Here is a 16,327-nt window from a genome sequence, read left to right on the forward strand (position 1 = left end):
CCATGGAGACAAAGTGAAAGGCTGGTTTCGCTGTGTCCTCCTTGCCTGGAGCCCACTCAAGGCTCTTCTGGGGAGCACTCCACGTGCAGCCTTGTTGGCCAAGCCACTGTTCAGTCTCAGTGTGTTAAACTTCTCCATGCTGCACACAAGAGCTGAATGTTAGGTGTAAGTGTTTTCTGAGTGGGCATGGCAAGGATTTAAGGTTAGCTCTGATCCTTTGTAAGCTCCGTTCTTCACAGAGGATGGCCCTGCCACCTTCTCTCTTCTGACCCAAGCTTACAGAGTTCAGTCTAAATTGGCCAACTGGGACAGAGGGCAGCCTGAGAAGGTTTTCCTTGAGCTTGTGACCATGAGGCCTTGGGTCTGAAAGGGAGTCGTGCTTCCTACAAGTTCCCTTTGTTCCTGGGGAAGCCTCTACAGTTTGAGCATTACACACATGGTCAGCTTGTTGGATCATGAAGAACTATCCCAAGCATCCTGCACTAGTGACAAAAGTTATTAGGGAATTCACAATGATTTCCTGGGCATCAGTTCCTGCCTGTTCCTCTGGTGCCTTTGCTGGGCCTCCTGGAGCAGAGCCTGGGCCCTGCTCTGAGCTCACTTACACTTAGGCAGCTTCCCTTGGAATGTTTGGATTTGTTGAGGACAAAATTTGGTTCAAGGGTTTTGAAAAGGATAAAATTACTGCAGTCCTAAACAGAGCAAGAATGGATTATAGGTAGAAATGTGTCTTTACAATAACTAAAGGCTGTTGCTGGTTCTGAGATAGTGCAATAAAATTCCATGAAAATTGCCTGCAAAGAGTAGGTGATAATGTTTAATAATGGTTAATTATTGGTGGACCTGGTAGTGTAGGCAAGAGCCTTTGGACTCTGCAATGGAGTGCAGTGTCAGAAATATATAAAATCACCTCCCTACCCAAACCCGCTGTGAATTCTGAAGCTCAAGACTCCACAATCCTTGTGACTCCTTGGATTGTTTTAATCTGCATCTTTAACTTTACCCCACGTGCAGTTTTCCCTCTGAAATGTAAGCAGCTCTTCAAAATCCCACTAAGAAGTTTTTGCTTTTGGTTTTAAGAGACGGCGCTCAGAGATTGCATGAATGGGCATAAAGTCCTGCAAGGAAACAGAGCAATGTAAATACCATTAAAATAATGAGCTCTGTCCTAAAATAAAGAGAATTCATAATTTCAAAGGGTTGCTTGTGGCACAGGATGAAGAAAATTCTTTGTAGCTGAGAAGAGGCTGATCCCAGATGTAACAACTAATTATTCAAGTGATTGTATCTTGATTCCTTTTGTTTTCTGCAAAAGATACAGTCCAAGCCACGAACATGTGATATTTTAGAAGATATAAGGCCACAGAGTAGAAAAAACCCCTGTAAGTCAAATGAGTTTGGAGATCTCATTTAATAAAAAACATGTAAATAATAATTTGAAATTCTTTCTGAATATCTTAGTTGAGGACTTGGAAAGCAGCCATTGGGGAAGAAGGTCTGCTAAACATAGATCCACATGGATTAGAGCAAAAGCATGGAATGGTGTTCTGCCATATCCACATCCATCTTTGGATATGATCACATTTTGGAAAGGTCTCTGCTCTGACATGGAGGGTATGAGAAGAGACTTGAAGGTCTGGCTGGATACACAGAGCAGCTTTGTGTAAATTGGAATGCTGCACACTTTGCCAAATCACTGCCATAAAAATCTTGATCTGTAGAGTCCAGGCTGGGGTATGTGTATTCCATCTTCTCTGAAAAGTTGCTGGATGTTTTTTTGGCCTATCACAGTTAGAACTATACAACTCAGTTTCTGAGTTATCTATGTAACTCAGTTCTAACTATAGTTATATTACAACTGTACAACAGTTTCTCCATAGGGAAGTTTTACTCACTGGAAATTTGAAGGTACTGTGCTTCATATGTAGAAGTTGAAGGTATTAGAAAGATGGTGAGATTTGCTGCCAGAGAGGTGCTGGGATGGAAATCCCATAGTGAATAATCCTGGTGTACTCCTGCAGTTCAGCTCCTTGAAGTGCCACCTTCACTGTCCATGTGCACTGAGCGTTGACTGGGTTGGGTCAGGCCCATTCTTTTTACATATAATTTTGTTTTTTACTTCAGGCATAGACTTGATGGAATTAAAAAGGGATTTCTTGCAGTAGAATTGAATATCCAGATATCTCTTCCAGGTTACTCTCATGGATGCCAACTATGTTATGGACGAGACTCTTGGCACATCCACATTTCCTATCTCTTCTCTGAAACTGGGAGAGAAGAAGGAGGTCCAGTTAACTTTCAATAATGTAAGTTGGACATTCATGACTTTGCCCTGGTCAGGAGTTTTCTGAGCATTCACTCTTGCCCATGGACAACCATAGAGACACTTTTAAGCCTTAATTATTTTTATTCTTACAGCCCTGCTGAGAGGAGAATTAAGCAAAACAGTGCCACTGAATGCCTTGGTGTCCCCGCTGGAAGAATCCTCTTTAAAAGTCTAGTTTGGAACTTTCTGTGCCTAAAGCAGTTTCTTCTGCACTTGATGTAGTTTAATTTCATGGCCTGAGTTAGTGTGAGGTTACTCCGTTTGCTAGTCAGTGCATTGTCCCTCCTGCTGCTGCCTGTGGCTTCCAGAAAGCTGGAGGAATTCTTTTATTATTACATGTTTCACTTTCTGTAAGTGGCATGTTGTAACACAGCCCTGGTTAAGACGCAATGATGCAGTAATTGGATTATTCCCTTCAAACACGTCTGCAAATCAGATGGAGTCGCTTTAACAGGGCTTGTCTGCCTGCACTGTAACTCCTGGAAACTGTTGTTAAATCTGGGTGAAATTGAGCTTGTTCAGCACATATTAAAATCTGTAAATACCATCTGCATTTCTGGTTTGGACTATAGTTTATTGTATAGCCAAAGATCTTGATTTGTCACCACTCTGGTGTTTTCTATGTTATACAACTTTAAAAGTGTAGTTACAGGAAGTAACTGATTAAAGGCCTATTTATTGGAAGCCAGAGAATTTCAGATGTGAGGTTTAGCATTTAATTTGGCATAGCCTTAGGACAGATGGAATTTTTATATCCTCTATTATTTTTCCTTTTTTAAAATAACAGCGTTTTTTAAAGTTTCTGCATATTTGTTTGCCCATAACTCATATTGAAGCCCATAACTCTTGAGCTTCCAGAGCACAGGCTGAGAGCAGGTCCTGGTTCTGCCAGGTGTGAGGTGGAGCAGTGAGAAAGAGCTGATGAATACATTTTGCAAACACAGTTCACAAAGCTCATTCCTTTAATACAAGACCTTGCCTTGCTTGAACTTCTCATCAGTGTTCAGCAAAGCTTGGTAGGGAATCATAGGGGAAAAATCAGTGCAAAAAAAAGGCGAATACATTCTGAAATTTATAAGCAAATAGTTAAGGGGAGATGAAGTCAGGTTGAGCCTGGTGTAGACAATGTATTCATAGCATGTATTCCTGAAATGTCTGTGGCAGTCTGTATAAGGTATAGAAAATGCCATGATGTCTCCCTGTTGGAATGCTTCCCTCCAAGGGTTTATTTCATGTGCATACTTTTTATAAGCATTGGATCACTGCATGGTTTCAGGATCTCTTTCTAAATTAGTAATACCAGGTGGGGAATAATGTAATTGCTTTCCTGCCTTTGAAGTGCTCCCTCAGTGACTCTTCACTCTGTTTGTTCATGTCCTCCCTTTGTACTTTCTCTGCCTGTTCTTCCCCCCCCACCCCCGACCCCCCCCAACCTTGCCCATGCCCTGCCTCATTTGCAGTTCCCATTTCAGGAATTGGGTCTGCATGTGGGAGGCAGAGGCAGCTTTGCATCCCAGATCCTTCACTGCTGTCTGAGGGTCAAGCAGACGTTCAGTCTGGGGTGTTGTGGCTCCGTCCCTGGTGCTCACATGCCCCAAGTGAGAAGGAGAATCTGGTTTTGCGTAGAGGACAGTCTGGGTCTGTTGCTGCTCCAGGGCTGCACCAGAGAGAGGGTGAAAATACCTCTCCATTCTGTCTTAGTTGCACAGCCTGTACTCCTGGATTGTGCCTGACAGGGAATTGGTGCTTTAATCATAATTTTTTAACTTCTTGCCTGCAGGCAACCCTTTCAGTGTTCTGTGAAAGGCAGAGGAGGCCAACCCATAGCTCTTGGCCAGGGAGTTCAGTGTGGCTGGCAAATGAAGCCATTGTGCAGTGACATTTATTGCATTTTCCAGCGAGCTGTAAGCAATCACCCTTCCTGATTGCTAGTTAAGGCATGTTTAGCTGTGGAGAGACACTTGGTGGCTCCTGTGGAGCACAGAGCAGTGATTCCCTCACACAGGTGGCACTTAGATATGATCCCCTGGTTCTCCTGCCAGCCATGAGTGAAGAGAATCAGATCCCCTCAGGACAGAGATGAGTTGCACTGTCAGAAAGGGATCAGCAGTGCAAGAAAGGCAAGACAGCGGGATCTGAGGAATGAAAGTCAGCACTTACCAGTATTTTCCACTGTGCTCAATGCTAGTGGTGTATTTTGGAGTCACTGTGTGCTTTCAAAAAAAGTCCATAGAAAAGAATCTCATTCATATGTGCCAAAAATGTCCTCCTTTTTAAAAAAAGAAGTGAAGAGGAAAGAAAACGAAAGAAAGAAAGAAAGAAAGAAAGAAAGAAAGAAAGAAAGAAAGAAAGAAAGAAAGAAAGAAAGAAAGAAAGAAAGAAAGAAAGAAAGAAAGAAAAGTTCTGATGGTAGTAGTTGATGTTCCAGGTGTGTTTGTGGCATTTCCCTCTCTAAGTGCTGAAACCATATTTAAATATTTCTTGTTTAGGTCACAGAAATGACTTTGGAATTGTCTCTGGAAGTATGGTGAGTATCTCATTTTTTTTTTTTTTAAAAGGTGAAAATATACCAACAGCAAAGGATTATTTATTTATTTATTTATTTTAAACCGTTCATTAAAAATTTCATGGAATCACAGAATATACTGAATTGGAAGGGACCCACAAGGATCATCAAAGTACAACTCCTGGCCCTGCACAGGACACCTCAAGAGTCCCACCCTGTTGGGATTTTCTTAAAAACATGTGAGGTAGAGTGCAAAATTTCCTTATTGGAGCACAGAAATACCAGGTACTGTGAGTGAGGAAATTTTACAATTTTGGTTTATTTTCATGTTGTAATTCTGTTACTGACTAAACACCCTTACTGGGACCAAGGGTGTGACCCTTCCAAATGTTTGCAGGAACGGGGCCAATCTCATGTAGCTCTCTCAGCCTGGTTAATGTGAAGGCCTTTCCTTCTCAAGGGCTTTGTTTCTAAAAAAACCCACAGACCTCACTCAGGTGCAGCTTCATCCTCATCCTGATTTATCTTCTCTGGGAACTTGGCCTCTCACATGAACTTTCAGCTGCTGTTACAAAGTTGCCCCTAAAATGTATTTAAATGTAAATAACACATAGTGAAGATTTAGGTGAAGGTTTAGGGCCAGGAGCTCTCCATGTAAAAGCGAAGCAGTTGCCTACCTTTTATTTGTCCCTTTAATTTTTTTTTCCTCTCTAGCTGTCTTTCTCCCTCATTCTTCACCTATCCTGGAAAAAGACCAAAAATCACGTTGAGGCATAATCAGAACAATAAATTTCAAATCTAAAAATGATTTTCTGAGGGCAAAAATGATTTTCTGAGGGCAATTTAAGGAGTCATTTTTTGTCTGTAACTATAAATAGAAGCACTGTAAAAGTCAAATTATTTCCTGATTACTCCAGAGACTGACGAACACCCCCCAGGGTTAATTTCTGCTCATCACGTTGTACTAGGAAAATGCATTTGTGGGTGGTCTTTGAGGCCACCCTGAACCAGCCAGGCTTTGTGCATGACAAGCACTTCATCTCTGACATTAAATAAACAGAAGATGCTTGGCTGTGTCTTCTTCTTAGGCTTTGAAATGTAAAGGATCTTATCAAGTTCTGCTGCTATTCCCTGATATCCATGCAGATTGTGGATATATTCATGGAACATTGCTTTTAGGGGGTGTTTAACCCTCTTTTCTTAATCCTATTATTTTATTACATAGTAGATTGTTTTAAAAAATCTGGGAGATTATTATCTGAGCCTAAATGGATCCATTTCGCCATTGTGTGCTTTTCAGTGGACACCAGGATGGATTTGTCCACCCCTCTTCTCTGCTGTCCATGGGACGTGGCAGCTGAAGTTGTACCTTTATTTAAGTACAGCACTGAGATCCTTATGCAGCCTTGTGTACCTTTTTTATCCCACAGTGTGGAGAAAAATAACAGAAAAAAGGGCTTCTTTTTTTCCTGTGGTGTGCCAGTATCATCTGTGGTGTAGATTTATAATTGTATGTGAGTGGAGAACTCGCTTGCTGTATTTAATTATTTGTTTTTAGTGATTTCGATATAAAATACACGTCTTAAAGACATGTTGTACTTTGTCTCCATCGCTCCAGAGCTGGCGGAGGATGTCACATGAAAAATACAATTTAATTTCATCTTATATGAGTGGGTGAGGATTTTCTGCTCGTGTCCGCTCATTTCCCACGGTGATGTTTGTGATGCTGTTTGGAGCTGAGCCTCCTGTGACCGCCTGTCCCTTTTCCAAACAGCTCCTCGACGGATCTGCGGTTCAGCATGGCCCTGTGCGACGAGGAGAAGAGGTTCCGGCAGCAGCGCAGAGACAACATCATGCACAGCATCAAGTCATTCCTGGGAGAGAGCAGCCAGAACCTGACCACTTCCCGTGATGTAAGTTTGGAGAGTTCCCATCAGGATTAGCATCCCCTCTGGAATCCTTCATTTGCCTGTGAGAGGAAAGAATGAGGCGTGCGAGGTGGAAGGGTTCAATGTGGAAAGATTATAGAATATAAAAATTCTTTTCCTCTATGAACATACAATATTTAGCCCAGAGAGTAATTTTTCTTGGCTCTCAATTTGTAAATTAAAGTTTATGACCGGGGGAAGCTATAAAAGGAGAGATTTAGATTAGATATTAGGAAGAAATTCTTCCCTGTGAGGGTGGTGAGGCCCTGGCACAGGTTGCCCAGAGAATTTATGGCTGCCCCAGCCCTGGAAGTGTCCAAGGCCAGTTTGGATGGGGCTTGGAGCAGCCTGGGATAGTGGAAGGTATCCCTGGGGTGGCAATGGATGAGCTTTAATGTCCCTTCCAAACAAGTCATTCTGGGGTTCTGTGATTCATTGGCCTCTTAAACAAACTGCTCCAATTTTTTCCGGTTTTAATCCCCGGCTTTGTTAGGGTGTTGGGTCTGAGGCGAGATTGCCATCTGAAAAGTGCCTCAGGGTGTGTGAAATACCTGCCGAATCCTGCAATGGCTCTGGGCTCTCACCCAGCACAGAATGTGCCCCTGCATGCCCAGTACCCATCTTGTGCTCTCTGACTTTCATCTCTGAAAGACTAAGCAGGAAATGAGCTGGTTTAAATTTAGAGTCAGCTTGGAAATTAGTTTATTTCTCTCCTCCCTTCTTTTCCTTGGCCCAGTTTTACTGGATTAGGGTTATGAAGTTTTATTTCTTTGAATCGTGAGGAACTGCAGCTTTCCTTGACTTGCTGGTGCTTTGAACCAAGCCAAGAGGAAGGGAAGCCAGCATATGTCAGTGAGCTGATGGTGGCTTGGCTCGTATCACAGAATCAGGGAATGGTTTGGGTGAGAAGGGACTGTAAGGATCATCCAGTTCCCACCCCTGACCTGGGAAGGGACACCTTCCACTAGCCCAGGGTGCTCCAAGCCCCATCCAGCCTGGCCTTGGACACTTCCAGAGATCCTGGGGCAGCCACAGCTTCTCCGGGCAACCTGTGCCAGGGCCTCACACCACAGTAAGGAAAGGGCCCAGATCCTACTGAGCTCTTCAGTGATTTCATAAAACACTGCATTATTCAGCCTTAATTAAGAGTTCACTTGGTACAGATCTACTTATTTTGTTGTAACTTTTCCATCATCTTCCTTCCTTGCCCATTCCCTCTCCTGTGCTGCTTCCAGAATTGTGACAGGAAAACTTTGTGCCTGTGGGTGTGTCAAGCAATGAACAGAGTCCATGAATTAATCTGGGCTGATTCCTTCATTGGCATTGATTTCTTTTGTGCATTTTTAATATAAGGAGAACGTGACTTTTGCAAGTCTTTTGCAACCAGCACTGAAGAATATCTTTTACATTTCCATGGAGTTTTGAGCAGGTGGTAAATGTTTTATTGTTGTGTACTTTTGAACTCTGTCTTGCTTCGTGAATGTTATTCCGTGAACTTTCTGAGGAACATGAAAGAATTTAGCAAGTATTGTACATATATTAATTGGACCAAGAGGAATTGTGTATGTTGCAAAGGAACATTTTCAAGGTTTCCTTATGTGCAGTTCAGTTATTTTAATCTTAACACATGCAGATCTCATCAGAGCAGGAATCTGTCAGTGTGACATTGGTGTGACCTAGAGCAGAAGAGGATCTTCCTCAGAAAGGATGTGGATATTCTGCCAAGCTCCAGTTGGAGCTGGGGGGGTACTCAGTGCCTCAGGTCTCAGTTCCATGCAGGGGCATCTGTGTATGAGTTTTTAAAAAGGATAACTAAGATCTCTTATTCTTTGTGGTGTCATCTTCCCTTGGTATCCCTCATTGACTCCAATACTGAAATTTTATCAGTTAAATTGCATCTTCCTATCTCGGTTTTTTCTCCGAGATTCAGGTGGTTTTAGAGTCTTTTTTCCCTCTGCAAAGCTCTGAGCCAAACGCAAGAAAAAGACGGAGTCTTCAGGTTCTGATTTTTCAAGGTTGCGCGCTTCGTTTATTATTTCTTATCTTACAATTTTCTCAGTGCCCAATAAAGGCCCATGCAGCTGCTCAGGCATCTGGTGACTCCTCGACTCCCCCTGAGTGGGGCTGTCTCTATCTTTTATACTAATTGCTACGTATTCTTTATTTATCATTATTTGCCAATACCTATCACTTATACTAAACAGGTCATCTCTACTTTGACCCAATCTCTTTACACTACTTTGTGCCATCGTCACTGCTGCAAATGGAGTGAGAGAAGAAGAAAGAAGTAGCAGGAGACAATGCCCCAAATCCTCCATCTTGCTCCCATTCACTTCAATACTAAAAACCCAAATCTACTGTTTTCTCACCCTGTGATAAGCTAAACTACTATCTTTCACACTCTTGTGGCTTGCAATCCTTCCCGCAGTGCAGGAAGCCTTTCCCACAGACTGAGATCAATGCCAGTGTCCCTCTGGGCTCTGTTCCAGGGTCCCAGACCCCCCTGTCCAGGTCTCTGACCCTCCAGGGCAGCCAAAGGAATGCCCCGGACTCCAACATTCCTAGACACTAACTGTAGGTATTCTCCCATTTTTAATATGCCAAATGTGTATTTCTAAGCTGACTTGTCAAAATTTTTAGGTTTCTAGCAATGAAAAAAACCCTTTTTGTTCAAATTAAACTGTAGTTTTACTTTTATTGCTACAGATGGAAGATAGCAGGAGGATTTATGGGATGTTTGAAGTCTTAACATGAAGTTGTGAGACTTTGAGTAGTCTTAGCCATCTGTGGGTCTTGTTTAATCTTGGACAAGTCACATACTCAAAGTTCACCCAAGTTGCTTCATCTGTGAGTAGTCTGTGCTTTGCTGGGATGCTAAGAGACTTTAATACCTGAATTCATTATACATGTCTGGATGAGGAAGTGAGTAGTTCCAAATTTCCTTAACTTAATCCTGAGGCACATTTTGGAAATACAGAGGTAGAGATTTCTCATAATTCTCTTCTTGGTTGGTTTATTTTTTTAATTTTTGCTGCTTCAAGCAATTTTCTAAAGATACCATAATCTTCTAAAGAAAGCATACAGTTCTCTACAACTGGATTTGCAGAACAATTTTTTAATAATCATTTGTGTGCCCCATGGCATTCTTTTTCCACCACAGGTATTCAGATTTTGTGCACTGTGTTTCCAGGGCATTTGGATAAAGACATCTGCACTACTCATTCCCAAAACAAGATTTAGTATGCTTTAGCTTTTTTCTTGCCTGATTACTGGAAGGTATGATTAGGAACCTTTTGATTTGAGTGAACTCATGTGCTGGTGGTTCTGTACAAAGGATTTGGGGTTCAGAAGAAGAGCGTGCATCCTCTTTTCTCTGTTCTTCATCAGAACAGATGATTTCTTCATGGTTGCTTGGTTCTTGGCTCTGGATGCTTTGGCTGCAGCTCCTTCAGCCTCTCCCTGCCTCTGCCCTATTTATCCCATAGGGCAGCTTACAGGATGGGTGTATTTCATTTCAAAGTTTACTGTTTTGTGCCCTTAAACATGTCAGAAAACGGAACTGGAGCTAAAAAGCTGGTTTAACAAACCTGCCTGCTTCTTCTGCAGAGCAGGAGAGGACTGTGAACGTGCCTCACTTGATTTATGCTGCAGTTCAACTTCTATTGAAATAAATGAGCAAAAATGTGCAGTAGGTGCTCCTCTTCAGTTAATTTTTTGTCATAATTTTAAAGCTTTATTTATTTACTGTGCAATGCCCACAGGGTGGTTGGGAGGCTCAGGCTGGAGAAGAGGAAGCTCAAGGGGGAGCTTCTGGCTCTGCATAACTCCCTGACAGGAGGGGACAGCCAGGGGGGTCAGGCTCTGCTCCCAGGGAACAGCGACAGGTGACAGGGAATGGCCTTGAGCCATGCCAGGAGAGGGTCAGGTTGGATATTAGGGAAAATTGCGTCCTTGAACGGGCTGTAAAGCTTTGGAAGGGGCTTCCCAGGGCAGTGGTGGAATCATCATCCCTGGAGATGTTCAGAAATTGTTTGGATGTGGCACTTGGGGACAAGGTTTAGTGGTGAACACAGTGGTGTGGTGCTGGGCTGATGATTGGACTTGGAGGTCTTTTCCAACCTGAATGAATTTGTGATTCCATAATCCACCTTCCCCTCGCTGTATCCACCTCTCCCAGTGCAGGAATCTGGCATCCCTGGAGTGCCTGTGGATCTAGGAAGCATTTGCAGTCAGGATATTGGTGACTCTCTTGGACATTCCCAGCCCCTCTCCATAGCAGATTCCTCTGCTTCCTGAGGGACACTCCCATTTTCCCTGGTGCCAGGGCACTGATGAATGGAGCAGTGGTGCTCTGGAAGTGTTCTCACATACCTTCTCCAGGCTTGCACCTGCAGGTGACATCTCCATCCTGTTGGGATGTGCCTGCTCAGGCTGAGTGGGCAGTGCTCCTGAGGAGCTTTCAAAGCCTCCCCATGTTATTAAAGGAGTGATTACTGACATGGCTCTTCTTCAAAGCAGCTGCTCCGTTATTGGGGTGTTGGCTTAACAAAACATATCCCAAATCCTTCCCTGGGCTGTGTCATTTTTGGGATAGATCCCTATCTCTGGAGCTGCACGACGAACTTAGAGCCAGGGAATACCTGTGGTTTCTATTACTAAAGCTGAACGCTTATGAAGGAGGTAACAAAATAATGTCACTGCATCACAAATAAGAAGTTTTGGGGAGTGGAAGCCACAAGGAACATCTTGAGTGCCTTGGTCATTGTTCACGGGCATTTCCTTGGATCAGTCAGTCCTCAAGGGAGTTTCATGGCTTGGAGCATGGAGTCTGCAGAAAGAACAGGGCTCTGTCATCACACGGATCCTTTTCTTGTCACTAATCCCATCTATTGGCACCTGAACTTGCCTTTCAGGGAGATTTTTGACAGATTAGCAGTTTGATCAGATAGGGGCATTCTGCACAGCTGTGTGATTCTTTTTGTGCTCACTAACAACCAAGAGGTGGTTCCTTTGTCACACTGAGCAGTGGAAAATCCTCCTGGGTTTTGGAAACTGGGAACCAGATGAGCCCTCTACTTAGGCCAAAACAGGTGATAATGGGAGCAGATGAATTTTTATTTTATTTTGTCTTCTTTTCAGGTACCTGGAGACGCTGTGCAGTTGAGGGGGGAACAGCCTGGATGTCAGGGCTGGGTAGTAAGAAGGAGAAAAGTGTAAAATAAACCCCTGTGGACACATTTTTAACCTGCTGCCACAATAAACCTGTCTGGTTCTGCTCACTTCTCTCTTGGTGGCTGAGTGGTTGTCCAGATCCCCATGAATTCCCATTACCTCTCTGGTATTTTTTTGCAAAGTGATGGTAAAATTAAGAATACTCTATGTAGTAATTCATTCATGCTATGTAGTAATACTGGGTGTTTTTGTTATAAAACTTGTTTTTAAACTCCCAGTCAAAATATTATTTGTCTCTGTTCTGTTTCTCTTTAGTAAATTTTACTGCCTTTGGCTCTCTCACAATGATATGAATTGGATTAAAGCTGGTGTTTGGGTTGCTTTAAAAATCTCTGTGGCCTTGTAACTGAATAGTTTTATTTATTAACTAAATTTAATATCTCCTCTAGTTTGGATTGTGGATAAGAAGGACAGACATTCTAAAGAAATTCTGAGCATATTTTCGTTTAGAAATCTTGCTACAAGTGGTGACTTCTTCAAATAAATTGTAATTCTTCTTGGGGTGCTCCCAGGGTGTGTCCCTTGTCGCTGATGCGGTGGTTGTGTTGCAGGTGCCGGTGATCGCCGTGCTGGGCTCAGGAGGGGGTTTCCGGGCCATGGTGGGCTTTGCTGGAGTCATGAAAGCTCTTTATGAGTCAGGAGTGCTGGACTGTGCCACGTACATTGCTGGGCTCTCCGGATCCACCTGGTAAGGCCTTCCTCTTGGTTATCCTCAGCTTCCCTGCAGCAAATTCTGAAGGAATTGTCATAAGAGCTGTCTTATTTCTGTGGCTGTAATTCATAGCACATTTTCCGTATCCAAGTCTGCTGGGGGAGGTGTTTTGGATGCCTTGAAGGGCAAGGACAGCTCAGGCTCCAGGTGCACCTTCAGGAGTTTTGAGAGCAGGAATGGATGGAAAGAGGTGCCAACATATGCACCCATATTTCTACATCAACACCTAATGTCTGTGTTTTATTTTCCCGATGAAATGTGAAAAACAAAAAAAATCTCTTGTGATTTGAAGCTGATGACTCAATCAACCCAAAATGTGCTATATGCTTTGGGAGGACTTTTAGAGCTCCTCAAAATCACTAAAGATCTTTTTCTCCATTTTACACCCAGTGTACAATCCTGGTGGATTTACTGGGAATTTACTGGGAATTTACTGGGGCCTGGCTGCCACCCTGCAGGACATCCCACTGTGGATTACCCACTGCCTCAGTCCCACTGGCACTGTTTAATTTAGACAGTACATCAGGTTTTAAAATAGTTCATTTAGCCTTGAGGAGCAGGCACAGGTATTGATGGGAGAGATCTTTTTATTATATTCAGTTCCTGATAAGTAGCTGTAAAGAAAACAGATTCTTTTTGGAGATACCCAGAGAAAGGACAAAGAGTAATTGGATTAACTCTTAGGGAAGCTATGTTGCAGTGAGAGTGGCCAAGCACTGGAATGTGTTGAGCCGTCCTCACCTGAGCAGGCTGGGGACGGTGTGATCCTCTCAGTCTGACCCAGGCAGAATCAGTGCTGATGTGAAAGCTGAACTTGACTGAGCACAGCCCCGAGCAGCCTCATCTGATTTAGGTTGGCTCTGCATTGAGCAGGAGGCTGGAGCAGAGACCTGGTGGGTCCTTTCGCACTCGGGGATGAGATTAAACAAATGTCTCAATTCTTTGAGAGAAAAATACTTGTAATATAAATGAACGAGGAATCTGCCTGGGAGTTTTATCACTTGGTTTATCTCCAAGGAAGCACATGAATTTTAATTCCACACTCTAACCCCAAAGTTGACTCCTGAATGAGATAATGATCAGTTCTATTCCTTGTATGGGTTCTTTGTCAATTATTTTGCATTGTGTGAATCTTGCTTCCCCCTTCCAGACTGGGGGAAAGCTTTCAGGATGCCAGGAGATTTTGAAATGCCAGAAGTGTCTGTGAACTAGAGGAAATTTCTCCTTTAGATTAGACTATAAAAGGTTGGAACACGTGTTTCCTGTCACTGGTGGTGGGGGCAGGTTCATTACTGTCCTTTGAGAGAGATGGATGGACTTCTGTCACAGCTGTGGAAAGCAGAAGGTGGATGAAGAGCAGTGCAGTAGTGCAATGTGGTGTTAAAACATTCCCTATGTTTCTAAGGAGGGGTTTGCAATCCCTGCTCAGGACAGACGTCACTCTGCTGGCTATGAGGTCCATTTTGGGGAAAACCCAGGGGTGAATACGTAGTTGATCTAATGTAAACCTATACAATCTGAGGTAAAATAGCAAGATTATCTGAACTGCTCCAGTCAGAAACAGATTGGAGACAGTTATGTTTGAACAAATTTGCTTTTGCTCTCTGATGTCACCCTTCAGTCTTTCCTTGCTTGATGAACAAATAATTGACACTTTGGCACTCCCTTTCTTTTCTTCCTTTTCTATGCAGTCCTTCACTTGGGAATAATTCTCTTTTCTTTTTTTCCTGAAGGGTGGAGAATTCCTTTCCTGGCAGGAGAGACAGGTTTTTGCTTTTCCCCTCAGCTGCATGCCTACCTAACCTTGGAGCAGTGCTTTTCTGCCATCTTGCTTCAACCTTGTGCTGACTTCTCCAGCTGCATTCCTCTTTCCCTGCACCCAGGAGCTGATGTGGAGCCCATGGATCAAGTCCTGGCAGCCCATGTTGGACAGGGTTGGTTGTGCTGTCCCAGAAATGGCTGGGCATGACCTCAGGGCCAGGCTGAACCCGTGTGTGTCTCAGAGCTCTGCCTGGAGTAAGGGATGTGTACCTGAGCCAGGTCACTGGGTAAATAATAGTAAATGAGCCTCTCATAGATTAGGAGGGCCTGTCATGAGTCTTGGTATGGCCTAACCCAACCAAGTGGAAGCCAGGGCTGCCTGCACGTGTGTCTGAGCTTTGTTTGCAGTAATACTAGATTTGTTTCTCAGTAACAAACTCGTGATTTGGCTTTTCCACATCCTCACAGTCAACAACTCTCTGCACAGGTGGTAGTTACTGTGCTTCAGTTTATTATGGAAGAAGCATATCCTGGAAAGTGGGGCTGTATCCAGGCCAGAACCCCTCGTGCCCAGGGCTGAGCCCCAGTGTGGGCAGCAGGAAAGGGATTGGGATTCTGCCCCTCTGCCCCTGTGCTCAGGTGAGACCCCACCTGCAGAGCTGCCTCAGCCCTGGGGCCCAGCACAGGGGCGACCTCGAGCTGCTGGAGAGAGTCCAGGGGTGGCACCAGGATGATCAGAGGGATGGAGCAGCTCTGCTGGGAGGAAAGGCTGGGAGAGCTGGGATAATTCAGCCTGGAGAGGAGAAGCTTTGGGGTGACCTCACTGTGGCCTTGCAGTGCCTGAAGGAGCCAACAGGAAACATGGAGAGAGACTGATTCCAAGGGACGGAGTGACAGGACAAGTGGCTTCCCACTGGCAGAGAGTCGGTTTAAATGGGATATTGGGAAGAAGTCCTTTCCTGTGATGGTGAAGAGGCTCTGGCACAGGGTGCCCAGAGAAGCTGTGGCTCCCCCTGGATCCCTGGAAGTGTCCCAGGCCAGGCTGTATGGGGCTTGGAGCACTTTGGGCTAGTGGAAGGTGTCCCTGCCCGTGGCAGATGGTAGCTCTAGAGAGGCTTTAAGGTCCCTTCCAACCCAAATCGTTCTGGGATTCTGTGATACACTGAGATATTTTAGGAATTTTTCAGTAGTGAAAATGAACTGGAGGGCAGAGAGGTGCCTCTTACAGGGGGAGAACTGCATGTGTCCTTCTAGGACCTCCAGTCTGCCAGACAGCTATGCTAGCTGGAGGAGCTCCTTTCAGCTTAGGATGTTCTGTCTGTTATCCCTTAAACAGAAAAATGAGGACTCTTCAATCATTTACTTCACACTCACTATGGAAAATGCATATTGAGTGCTTGATCCTGTGCTTATATTTAGAAAAAATTGCTCAGCTTTCTGTGCTTTGAGAAAAAGGAAATTGTAATATTTCCTGTGTAAACAGAGAGTTAATTAACGTGATTTAATCAGTAACTGTATCAACTCATTTGTGAGCCTTTTGTAGCTTTCAGGCAGCTGACACTTGAAGCAGCTCTCTCTCCCCTCGGAGCCCATGCTCCATTTCGGCTAGCTTGAGAGAGAAACCACTTCAGAAGGAATCTTGCTCCAGGGTCCTAAAAGCTACCCAGAGGCAAACCTTGGTTCTTTAGAGAGGACATGTGTCCGTCGATGGCAAAAGGGAAGAGTCTGCTCTTTGTCCAGGGGGGATCATGGCTTTATTCAGGGGTCCTGCCCCTGCAGAGTCCAGAGCTCACTCTGGTCCCCCTTCCCGGTGGAAGAGAGGGAGCCCCCGGCAATTCCAGGGCTTTTTCCCGGGGGGAAGG

The 16,327-nt window shown here is 44.1% G+C and overlaps 1 protein-coding gene across 2 annotated transcripts in view; it reads left to right on the forward strand.

Moving 5' to 3' along the window:
- PLA2G4A (phospholipase A2 group IVA) overlaps nt 1–16,327 on the forward strand; it is a 74,055-nt gene that overhangs the window by 37,507 nt on the left and 20,221 nt on the right. For both annotated transcript variants that reach the window (XM_040073462.1, XM_040073463.2), the window contains exons 6-9: nt 2,193–2,306; nt 4,816–4,853; nt 6,607–6,745; nt 12,544–12,680. In XM_040073462.1, the coding sequence (XP_039929396.1) occupies nt 2,193–2,306; nt 4,816–4,853; nt 6,607–6,745; nt 12,544–12,680 (428 nt within the window). The remainder of the gene's footprint in view (nt 1–2,192; nt 2,307–4,815; nt 4,854–6,606; nt 6,746–12,543; nt 12,681–16,327) is intronic.

Source organism: Hirundo rustica, chromosome 9 (assembly GCF_015227805.2).
Source record: "Hirundo rustica isolate bHirRus1 chromosome 9, bHirRus1.pri.v3, whole genome shotgun sequence".
NCBI classification, from domain to species: domain Eukaryota; kingdom Metazoa; phylum Chordata; class Aves; order Passeriformes; family Hirundinidae; genus Hirundo; species Hirundo rustica.